At 34.9% G+C, this 12962-nt stretch overlaps 1 protein-coding gene across 7 annotated transcripts in view; it reads right to left on the bottom strand.

The window, feature by feature from the left end:
• Nucleotides 1-12962, bottom strand: part of Invs (inversin) — a 169056-nt gene that overhangs the window by 87814 nt on the left and 68280 nt on the right. For all 7 annotated transcript variants that reach the window (XR_013090362.2, XR_013090361.2, XM_076845754.2 and 4 more), the window contains exon 4: nt 4897-5070. Coding sequence is in view for 5 of the 7 variants with exons in the window: in XM_076845754.2 (XP_076701869.2) it covers nt 4897-5070 (174 nt within the window). In the remaining 2 variants the exon portion in view is untranslated. The remainder of the gene's footprint in view (nt 1-4896; nt 5071-12962) is intronic.

Genomic DNA, 12962 nt, shown 5'->3' on the forward strand with positions numbered 1-12962 from the left:
ACCACACAGTCATCATGACATCTCTGGGAGCTAAGTACTCTTTAATTTGCATGTGATTGATACAAAAAGAGTACAAAGAAGATGAGTAGTTTACTCAAGAACATAAAGGTAGTATGTGGCTAAACTGAGATTTTAACCCAGGTGGTCTGATTATAGAGTCCAACCTCTTAATGGTAACAGTCATTTAGTTTATCAAATACAACTAATGCTAAGAAAGATAAAAACTGCCCAATAATTATGAATAATTATCAATGAAGTAAATACTAAGCTTGATACATTGTATATTTGGTTGTCACCAAGTACCTTAGAATTTGATAGACTGATTTTAATTTTAATATCTATCGAAAAAGAAGATAGGGGCTGGGGTTGTGCCTCAGCAGTAGAGTGCTCGCCTAGCATGTGCCAGGTGCTGGGTTCTATCCTCAGCACCATATAAAAATAAATAAATAAAAAAAGGTATTGTGTCCAACTACAACTAAAAAATATTTTTTAAAAAGAAGATATATCTATAGAAAGTTCATAGATCTAGAATCCATTCTTTATATCAAAAGATAAATTTAAATTTATAATTTTATAGGATAACTGTTAGACCTAGTTACTGAAGAAAAGATACATTTTGAAAGTATATCAACACTTGCTTTATTTCAAATAAAATGATCATCCTCAACTTGTTGAAACTGCTTGAAAATCATTTCTAAATACTCATCCACATACCTCTGAACAGACATAAGACTGTTTTTGCTATTAGGAGAATTACTAAGGAAAAACATAGGAACTATTTATATGTACATTATCCCTGACAGCATAATCATCAGTCCAATCAAGAATTAGATAATTTAATAAGCATGAACCAAGCTCATCTGTCACATTAAAATCTGACACATATATTCAAAGTGTACCTACAGGCATTTAATATAAAGTCGATTTAATTTGTTAGTTTTGTTTAATAACAACTGTGGAACACAGTAAAATCACAACTATAATAGCAATAATTAATCATCCTTTGTTTTCCTATGTCATGTTTATTCTGATTATATTTATTGAAATATGTCAATATTTCAGCCTAATAGTAAAAAGTTTGAACTTATTTTTCTACATGTTTGTTTTTTGTTTTTTAGTAATTCTTTGATTACTGTGTTAAAATATACATAATAGAAAATTCACCATTTTAACTGTTTTTAAGTGGACAGTTCAGTGGCATTAAGTACATTCAGATCACTGTGCAACCATCAATACTCTACACCTCCAGAAATTTTTTATCTTCCCAAACTGAAACTCTGTACCCATTTAACAATAACTATCCAGTCTTAACTTCCCCCAGCTCCTGGCAACTATCAGTCTACTTTCTGTCTGAATAAATTTGGTTATCCTAGGTACTTCGTAAGTAGAATCAAACAGTATTTATCCATTCATGTTTGACTTATTTCACTTAGTATGTTTCTTCATAGTTTATTCATGTTGTAGCATATTTCATAATTTCATTCCTTTCTAGGGTTGAATAATATTCTATTGTATATACAGATAGCTACTACATTTTAATCATCCAGTTATCCATCAATGGGCATTTGGGTAAGTCCCAAATGTTTTCATCTTTTGGCTATTGTGAATAATGCTGCTATTGAACATGAATGCACAAATGTCTGTTTGAGTTCCTAATTTCAATTCTTTGAGTATTTATCCAAAACTGGAACTGCCAGATCATATGGTAATTTTATGTTTAATTTCTGAGGAATTGCCATGCTGTTTTGTATAGTAGCTGCAGCATTTTACACTTCTTCCAGTAAGGCATTGGCATTCAAATTCCTCCACATCCTTCCCACACTGGTTATTTTCTGTTTTTGTGATAATAGTCACACTAACAGTTGTAAAGTGTTAGCTCACTGGTTTTGATTTGCATTTTCTTAATGATCGTGCATCATTTCAGCCATTTGTGTATCTTCTTTGGAGAAATGTCTATTCAATTCTTTGTCCTTCTTAATTAGATTTTTGTTGTTCATTTTTAATGCATGTTATAAAATAATTGATCTGTGACATTAAAAATTAAAAAAAAAAAAACCCAAAACACCTGATCCTTTACTACAGATGGTCTTTGAAGAATCACTCTTTAGGCTCTGGTCTTGCTGTCATCTCTGTGACTTGCTGTAATGTGCAGCTCTGTTTCATCTGCCTGACTACATAAACTCCCTTTTCTGTCCAAAAACAGAACATAGAGATACTGGAAGACAGCAGGAAGTGCCTAGAATACATTGAGGAAGATATTATAAAGCTTAAAGACATGGGAGGTTTAAGTGATTAACGGTTCTTTGTAGATAAATCGAACTGTTTTTTTCTAGTGAAATATTACCACTGTAGATACCATGAGTTAGGAACAATATTAATGTATATTTACTATAAAGTAAAAGTTGACCTAATTTGCTATAGGTCAATGAGCCTAACCACTACATTTTATTATATATATATATATATATTTACTATAAAGTAAAAGTTGACCTAATTTGCTATAGGACCATGAGCCTAACCACTACATTTTATTTTATATATATATATATATATATATATATATATATATATATATATATATATAATAAAAGTTGTTCTAATTTGTTATATATGATGACATAATCTTGTTTAACTTAAGAAGTTGTGTGTGTATGTGTGTGTGTGTGTATATCTTCAGGCCTTTCTTTTAAAAAGAATTATTTTGAGTCAGGGTCTCACTAAGTTGCTGAGGCTGGCCTTGAACTTATGATCATCTATTCAGCCTCCCAAGCAGCTGGGATTACAGGCTTGTCCTACTGTGCCTGGCTCTAAGAGTTTTAATTACATGGGAGCACTGGAGTTAACAAGACTCTATGACTAAGTACCTGATGGAAAGAAAGAAGATTATTGTTCTTGTTTAACTAATGACCACATTTTTACCTCAGGTAAAGAATGTTCAGAACATCAATCAAAAAGATGACTATTATGTACAATATTTAAGAATTTAGTACCAGAGAACATAATAAATCCTAGCAATAAATGCTAGATCAGATATTAGAACTTAAAATTAAATTAATAGTTATGTAACAGTGAGCGTTTATTGAGAGTATACTATGCACTAAGCATTGAACAGTTTGTATGTATTATCTCATTTTATTTAATAATTTTTTAATTAAATTATTTATTTGTTCTAATTTGTTATATATGATGACATAATGTAATTCGTGGCATATTACACATACAGAGCACAATTTTTCAAGTCTCTGGTTATATACAAAGTATTTTCACACCATTCCTGTCTTCATACGTGTGCTTAGGGTAATGATGTCTAACTCATTCCACTGTCTTTCCTACCCCCATGCCCCCTCCTTTCCCCTCCCTTCCCTTTGCCCTATCTAAAGTTCCTCCATTCCTCTCATGCTCCCCCCAGTTGCCATTATGAATCAGCATCCTCATATCAAAGAAAACATTCGGCCTTTGGTTTTTGGGGATTGGCTTCACTTAGTACTATATTCTCCTACTCTATCCATTTACCTGCAAATGCCATGATTTTATTCTCTTTTGTTGCTGAGTAATATTCCATTGTGTCTATATACAAGTGTTTCCCTATCCATTCATCTACTGTAGGGTGTCTGGGTTGGTTCCACAATTTAACTATTATGAATTGTGTTGCTATAAACATTGATGTGGCTATGTCTCTGTAGTATACTGTCCTTTGGGTATAAACCAAGGAATGGGATAGCTGGGTCAAATGATGGTACCATTCCAAGGAATCTCCATACTGCTTTCCAGATTGGCTGCACCAATTTACAGTCTCACTAGCAATGAATGAGTGTGCCTTTTACCCCACATCCTCACCAACACTTATTGTTGTTTGTATTCTTGATAGCTGTCATTCTGACTGGAGTGAGATGAAATCTTAGAGTAGTTTTGATTTGTATTTCTCTAATTGCTAGAGATGTTGAACATTTTTTCACATATTTGTTGACTGACTGTATATTATCTTCTGAGAAGTGTCTGTTCAGTTCCTTCACCCATTTATTGATTGGGTTATTTGTTTTTTTGGTGTTAAGGTTTTTGAGTGCTTTATATATCCTAGAGATTAGTGCTCTATCTAATGTGCTTGTGGTAAAGATTTGCTCTCATTCTGTAGGATCTCTATTCATCTCACTGATTGTTTCTTTTGCTGAGAAGCAGGTCTCTGATTTAATTCCTAGGTGCTTGATCCACTTTGAGGTCAACCATCTTTTTCTTTTTTTTTTTAGTTGTAGATGGACAGCATGCCTTTATTTTGTTTCATTTTTGCATGGTGTTAAGGATCAAATTCAGTGCCTTATACATGTTAGGCAAGTACTACTCTCCCACTGAGCTACAGCCCCAGCCCTTATTTTCAACGATCTGAATACCCCTTTTCACATATGAGAAAATTGAGACATATAGGAATTAAACATTCCCTAAGGACACAGAACAAGTAAGTGGTGGCTTCTGGATTGAAACCCAAGGAATTTGATGCCAAAGCCCAGGCCATTAGACCACTATGCCTTGGGACATTGCTCTGGGGACCATGAGCCTAACCACTACATTAATTATCATGACACTCTGTCAATATTGGGTTTTGGAGTTAAACAGGCTTGGATTTGAATTCTAGTTCTATCACTTGGGTCTTGTGCAAAATTTTAATCTTTCTGAGCTTGAGTGTCCCCATCTATAAAAAGGAGATGATAGTACCTACATGGTAGCAAAGAAGCTAAAATAACAGAACTTAAGTGAAATACTTTCCTGGAATGGATGGAGATATGGAGTTCTTCTACTGTAGGTATGGGTGGTGATTCAGGCTTTATTTCTTGAAGTTTCATTTCATAAAAGGAAACATTTGCTTTCTCTTCTCATTTGTCTTAGACTTTGCCAGTCTATTACCTTGTTTTTATCCTGTGTATCTACTTCCCCTGGTGCCATAAACTTTAGCAGAAGTGCCAAACACTTAGGGCTCTTGTGCCGGGTGGTCAAGTGCAAAGGCGTCATTTCTTCTAAATCCTTTTGCATCCAGTTTGCTCTGCGTGTAAGTAAGAGTTTCATGAAACGATAATTTCCCTAAATAAAACAAAAAGAAACAATATGAAGAAATTTACTTTGGAGCCATTTTTTAAATTTTTAAATGTTTTGAGTATTTTAATCATTGTCTTAGAGCAAAATATTCAGAGAACTTAATAAAAGGAAAAATACTTTTATGATACTTCTAAACTAAGATAGCAATTGTTTTATTTTTTTTAAACAAGTAAAGCAGCCTATTCAAAGTTCATATCCCAGTTTCAAATGGGCACCTAAATTCCAACCCTGAAGTCATTGTAGGCCATCCACTTAGAAGTAATACTTTCTGTATCAATTAAGTCTTCTAATCTTGTAGAATAAACCCATCTAGAGAAAGAAACTTAGGTACAAGGGCTAGAACAATATAATATTGGGGATCCAGGACAACCATTATACAGTAGACCTGTATAACATGGGAGCTTTGAGACAAAATAAAACTCTCTAAAAATAGTTCTATACAGTTCTTTCCTGAGATCTAATTCCTTTCTTCCAATTCTGACTGGGAGGCTTCTATATGTTTCAAGGTCAACATGACCAAAAAGTACTACATTGATTAAGTTTTCGGCCTACTTCATGCTTATTTGTCTCTCCCTACACAAAGCATAGTGGAAGGCAGGGTTATCTGTTTTATCTTCTCGGACCTTAACCTTTATGGAGGTGAGGTCTTTGAGTATAATGATGCAAGATACCTCTTAATCAAACAGACAACCCAGGGTGAAGGATGTGAGGCTCTAAGGTAAAGGGGACTAGCTAGGGTAATAAAGGTGCAGAAGGATGAAGGAGACTGACTTACTTGCCCACAGGGGTTAACCCATGGGTTGGGACAGAGACAAGGAGAGATAAAACCCAGGTTAGAAGGAAGTGCACAAGACTATGTTAGAGGAACACAGCTGGAATGGACGGAAGAACAAACTGACTCAGCTTAATGATTTCATCTCAGAGAGACTTTCCTTGACAACCCTAAGTAGAACTTATTTTCTTATTCTTTATCCTACTACCTTTCCATTTCCTTCATAGTATTTTATTCAGTTTGTAGTTATATATATATTCGCTTCCTTTCACAAACTCCCTCACAATCTATAAGTTTCACAAAGGCAGAAGCTGTTTCAATGACCTCTGTGCTCAGCATAGTTCTTGGCACAAAACAGGTGCTTAATAAATATAAGTAAATTACATGAAAGACTAATAGGCAAGAATGAAGAAATAAAATATCTTTCAGAAGTTTTTGTTTTCATTTAAAAATTCTTATTTATAGTGCTGTATTATATCACAGAGTTAAGAACCTTAATTCTCAAATAACTGGTATCTGGTTATTGTTACTTTTTAATATTTCATTTATTTGAACTTTGTTAATAGTGTAATGATTAATGGACTTCTCATTTTATTCTGTCAGTTTTTGAGAAGGAAAGTGCTAGAATTTCCTCAAGAGGGCACCCTGCTCTAAATTTCTTCACATCTTTGAAAAAAAGAAAAAGTGCCGAGGAAAAACAAATCTATATGACACTTCATACCAAAAAATAAGATTTGACCTTTCTGAGCATAACATTTCAAACATTACAGAATAATTTATCATGACCTTTTAAAGATATGCAATCAGACAATCATTTTGATTGTGAAATTAGAGGAAATGGAAGGAGAGGAAGGAAACTGGCATATGTATGTCAGGGTGGGGTGACTACTGAGTAGAGACACAGTACTTGGCATATTTACATTTTACATTATGTTGGGGATTCTACCTTCACAAACATGGCACATACCAGCAATATTTACTCATTCATTCATTCAACAAGCATTAATTGAGTCTTGTTATGAAGCAGGAAATAGTATGATGTTTGCATCCACTTTACTTAATAGAAAGCTCTTTAACATAGTCTCATCTTTGCTCCTCACTGAAGAATCATGGAAAATGTTTATGATATAAGGTATCCTTCTGTATCTATCTCTGATTCTTCATCTGTAAAACAAGGATAATTATGGTACCGAAGTTATGATGCATGTGAAATGAGATAGATAATATCTGAAAAGTACTCAGTGTACAAAGCAAATGCTCAGCAAATGTCTGTTAGTATGACTATGAATAGTTTTCTAGTGTGAAGGAGGCCACAGAATATAGATGGCCTAGTGGAACCAAGAATGGCCCATGATAGAGGGCAGTAGATAGATTTAACTGTATTCACAGTTTAGTAGATTAAGGAGAGAAACAAGGTGAGGAATAGGTATAAGTATAATAGTTGGAATGATAAAAATACTGGTTTTTCTTTTTATTTTTTTCACCTTACATTGAGAAAGATGTATCTTCCCTACCTACAGATACTGATAATACAAGACCAAGGACAGAGACACCTATCAGGTATCACCTATGATAGCTGCCCCTAGAAACAGTGAAATTCACTTGGCTTAAAGTCGACCTCTTTACTCTGACAAGTAAGTATTTATTAAAACTTATCATATGCAAATTCAATATCTGGGGCAGAAAGGGCAGGGAAATTTGAAACCCAAAATCAGGAGAGAGACTGGGCTTAGCTCAATGGTAGAGCATCTTGCCTAGTACGCATGAAGCCACGGTCTTCCAAGATGACTCTATCCAGCAGGTTTCTGACAACCTCCACGTTGGGTTGGGTTTGATTCCTAACACCAAAAAGAATCAAAAGCAAAAGCCAAACAAAACAAAACAACAAAACTTCCCAAAGCCAGAAGGATATTTCTAGTGTCAGCAGGAAAGGAAGACAATAGCTTAAGGTAGCAAGTTAATTTGTAGACCTTAGAAGGTTGTTTGACTCTGGGGACCCATGTTATAGGCTATTTTGCTTCTCATAAAGCCCTCTCAATACATAAACAAGCAAGATGTCTCAATATTTCCTCAGTATTGTTTGAAATGAATACTTCTTCAGTTTTTAGGAATAATCTTACTTCAGGGAGGATTTGGAAGTTAATCATCTGGTACCACCTCTTAGGGCCACACAGAAACTGATTCTCAGGTGAGAACTGCTTGCTTTGGGATCTGCTTTCATAATTTTTGATTTGGTAAGAAATAGTATAAGAGTGAAGAAGATAATAGATCAAAAGAGAGAGAATGTGTATGTATGTACTCGTGTGTACATGCATGTGTGTGTATGTGTGTGCATCTATTTTTTGTAATTGTTAGTATGTGTGGTTGGTACTAGGAATTGAATCCAGGGCCTCACATACTAAGCTATATCCCTAACTCTTTTCTGAAAAATTTATTTTGAGATAGGATCTCATTAAGTTGCCCAGGCTGGCCTTAAACTTGTGATCCTCCTATTTTATCTTCTTAGTAGCTGGGATCACAGGCATGTGCCACTTTGCCCAGCTCAAAAGAGTACATATTCTTAAGGAAATATGGCAAATAGACAGAAATAAAAAATCTGACATTACAGAAACGTCTTGACTTAGTCACTGTAAGGACATTACTGTGATACAATCAGGTACAGTATGCCTCTAAAATGTGAAAATATCACCAAACACCTATGAAACAGTAAATAAAATAGTGTGTGTGTATTTCATCAGGTAATCATAATTCTCATCTTCATCTTTCTGTAATTATTAACACCAAGAACTTCTTTTATCTATCATATGAATGATTTTGACACTTGGATTGTATCCAAATGTATAAAAAGGGGCATAATCTCTGAAAGGGTGAAAGAGAATGAAAAAGTTCTCTGACCTGGAGAATAGCACTTGAAGTAAATCAGAGAAACAAATCAGCCCCAAATGCCAATTTGAACTTTATATGAATATCTAGTTCTCTTAGGACAGACTCCTTTTCAAGAAAAAAAACCCATATAACTATTTAATCTTAATGACAATGATAGGAGATTTTGAGCAAACAATTTTGGAATTTTGCTTTTTCATTTTTAAGAAATAAAATTTAACAGTTATGGTTAATGCTCCCTTTGTGTCCCCAATTATATTCTCTCCTTCTTCACAGTCTATGATCCTGAATAGGGCATTTATCATCCCAATGAATTTCGTATTTCATATATATGTCTATATGCATGTATATGTATATGTATGTATGAATATGTATATGAATGAATGTGTATACATGTTTTTTACATATGCATAAAATCTCCAAAACTACCTGGAGTTGTTTTATATGTTCTCTATCTTTATAAATATGGTTCTGAATAAATCACTGTTCATCTTTTAATCAAAGCAGTATATTTAGCATAGTTCTCATTTTTCGCCATTACAAACAGTACTATAATGAATTTTCTTGTATATATATCCTGGTAAATTTCTGAAAGTGTTGTGCTCTCTAAAATATCTACTCCAATTTGCATTCTCATCACTAACATATGAGAATCCCTGTTTGTTCATATCCTTGTCACACCTTGTTTTGTCAGACTTGTTAACTTTTGCCAGTCTAATTGGAATACAGTTGTGCTGTATTATAAATTTAATTTGCATTTCCTAATTGAGGGGGAATGTTTGGATGGCTATTTCTTTCTTCTGCTGTGAATAACCTTTTTGTACTATTTACTGATTTTGGAACTTGGCTATTTATCTTTTTCTTACTGGAATTCTTTATACTTTCTGGATACTAACTCTTGGTCTTGCAAATGTCATCTCTCTTTGTGCAACTAACTAATCTAATCAACTCATCTTTTAGCTTTTCTTCAGCTCTTCCATTAGAAATAAGTTTATAATCTGAACGATGAAATTAGTAGCTTTTTAGCATTAGATTTCTTCATATATTTTAGAATCTTTGCTTTAAGTGTATTTTAAATTTGTTTGTTTTTCTTTCCTTTTTCTCTTTCTTTACCCTTCTATTTGTTTATACTTGGCTCCCTGTCTATTATAAGAATTTGGTCTTAGAAAGACTTTTGCAAGCCCTATCTGAAGTGATATCAGGGATACTGTAGTTATTGTCATTCATCCAGTAGATAGCTTCCCAGTCCTGAAACTTGGGCTTTGTCCTGTTCCCGCCACTTCTCTATACAGATTCCTCTAAGGCTATAGACTCACATTGAGGAAAAGAATATCCAAAACTTATAAATATCTTCTTTGCATTAGCAAAAATACAACTGCTTTTCCATTATTCATTTGAAGGGATTATCTTCTGGGCCAGATATATATGAAATCATCTTCTTCAATAAGACTATTTCTGGTAAGTTCTTTTATCACTAACTTCTAAACAGTTGGCAGCTGATCTTCAAAACATTCTGAACCTCTACATTTCCTTCCCAAATGACTACCATATTTTTTATATCTTGCTACTAAGAACCTTTGCTATTTGTCTCATCTTCAGATGAAACAATTACTTTAACAAATTCCAATGCTTAATCCTTGGCTGACATGGTCTCTAGCAGCCCTTTTCTCACTGAAATACCAAAGGGGCCAGATGTTTTACCAAAAACAATACTGTTTTTCCATTAATTTCTTTGCATTCTTGTTCTAAATTCCCAGTGCTTATATTTACCCTCATTATACTTAGGGAGTAAACTATTTTTCACTTACATACAATTGTGCACTATATTTTAGTTCATTTATAGGTCTGTATATAATTTTGTCCTGGAAATATTATAACTATATTGATAATAGCACATACAAATGTAAAGTAGGAATTCTGTCATATTTTATTCTAAACACTAACCATATTATATGCCCAAAATACATTATTTAAAATTGAAATGGAAATAATAGAAACATGATTTGTCATTAATTCTAATGGTATCTATATAATTATATATTTATAAACTTTCAAGACATTTGCCATATTAATTTTTAAAAAGATTACTATCCCTAGGAAGTATATAGGTCACAATTATCAGTAAAAATTTTCTGTAATAGTTGCAGACACAAATCAGTTTTGGAAGTACCACACAGTGTTGGAAGAAGAAATGTGTCATGAGCTTTGAGTATTTCTGTATGTACTTACTGGGCATGTCTTGACTCTATACTGGGGCTGTTTCTCAGAGTTGAGTTTGCAAGAGTGATCTTGAGGAATGAAGTAATATCACCCACAAAAAGCAGGCTTGCTTAGTACTCACTAAAAGCTGGAGATTCCCTAAATTCAGCATTCTTCAGATATCATGCAAACCCATTATGTGCTATGTCCAAGTCCTCTGTATTGCCCCCATTGTACTTGGGGACAAGGGAAATGGATGCCAACATGCAGGTGCTCATGCTACTTGCTATGCCACTGGTAATAAAGCTTTGTGTCTTGTGCAGCTAACTTGTTACCTTGTAAGGTAAAATTAAATCCCACAACTGACAAGACAGTAAAAAAGGATGAAATGTGGACAGTATTCTTGAAGAATAAGGAAAGAGCGTTGTAGTCCCATCCTCAGGTTCAGGGATGGGAAGACTCCTTGAGATCATGCCCAAGGGTGGACAAGGTTGGTGGTGTGAGAGACTCCACTACCCTTTCTGTGAGTGAGTCTGAATGGTAAGTGGCAGGATTAAAGTAAGCTGCCCAAATAGGGCTTTGATCTTTGCTCGCCTTCCTTGGGGAAGGCAGAGGAAGGGACGTTAGCATAATGTTAGGGCAACAAGCTAAAAGGCAATGTGGTTGTGGTTGCTAAGTCAAGGAATCTTCAAAGTAGAAATAGTGAGAGCAACAAGGATCTTGCCATTTGAAATAGAACTTTAGGTGGAGTGAGAACACGGGAAGTTCATTTGGTTTAGTGCAACTAGTCAAAAGTGAAAGTGAGTGCAAAGCCTTGATAGCACAGAGACTACTGTGCTGTGTAACTGATCGCTGCTACAGCCTGACTTGTTTGGCACTGAGGACTAAACACTTGGCATAGAGGTGGACAGTCTCTGAAGCAAAGCTGTTGGCTTACTGGTAACCTGAATGCCTCAGCCTGGTTTACTGATAGGATGGTTAAGTTAAGAACCTGATGATGTCCATTGGGAGGCAGTAATTACCCAATCTCAATGATAACTTTCAAATATTGATTGGGGTAAGGGCCAGTTAGCTCCATGGGCTGGAGTGAAAGTCATTACCCTTACTTTAGGCAATACTCCTAAGTACTGGTCATATCTTTACTAACCCTTGGGTAGTTGCTAATGCTGCAGTCATCAGTTCTGATAATTAGAAGACTATAGATGGTAGATTAAAGACATTCCCCTTTGGGGCTTCGAACTGTGGAAACAATTTGTGGCTGCTCATCAGAGAGTCAGAGTCACTCATGTAGAAGCAAACAATAAGGGCCTGTTCTCTGATAAGACCCACCAGAATCAAGTTGCAGAATAATTCTCCATTACCCAGGTCATGGGCTGCTTGCTACCTAAATCCATCATTGTACAAGATAACACCAATGAATCCATCATTGTAGACTGGACTCAAAATAAAAAGGTTTTTTTTGTTTTTTGTTTTTTTGGTGCAGAAGATATCACTACATACTAGACTGTGTCTTTTGCCAAGTTGTTCTCTTTCTCTTGTGGTGAAGGAGGCCATATTACAATGCTTCTGTTTGTTCCTGGCAGGGACCTTTGACCATATTCTCTTGGACCTACTTTGTGTCTCACCACCACAGACACATTGTTCCAGCCTACTCCAGCCATAGCACTGAGGCCCTTGAAACTAAACCATTTTATGTTTTGGGGCTTAGAGACTATTGGTGGTCTGACCATGATGTGCTTTTTATCACAAAGACCACATAACAGTGGACCAACAATTATGGTATTTGATGGTCATTCCATGCTTCCTATCATCCTGAGGGATTTGGGATTGTTAAGAGAAGGGATGACCTACTTGAAAATAAACTCAAAAATATTTCTAGCTCTACCTTGCTATCTCTTTCTGGTCCTCATACCTGAATCAGTTTGGTTACTGAAAGTAGTCACCCCTAGAATGGGTTCCTTGTACCCTCCTGGGAGATAAGTAGGACAAAAGTGGTGGTGGATTATATACATCTATTTAGAAA

This window comes from Callospermophilus lateralis, chromosome 2 (genome assembly GCF_048772815.1).
Source record: "Callospermophilus lateralis isolate mCalLat2 chromosome 2, mCalLat2.hap1, whole genome shotgun sequence".
NCBI classification, from domain to species: domain Eukaryota; kingdom Metazoa; phylum Chordata; class Mammalia; order Rodentia; family Sciuridae; genus Callospermophilus; species Callospermophilus lateralis.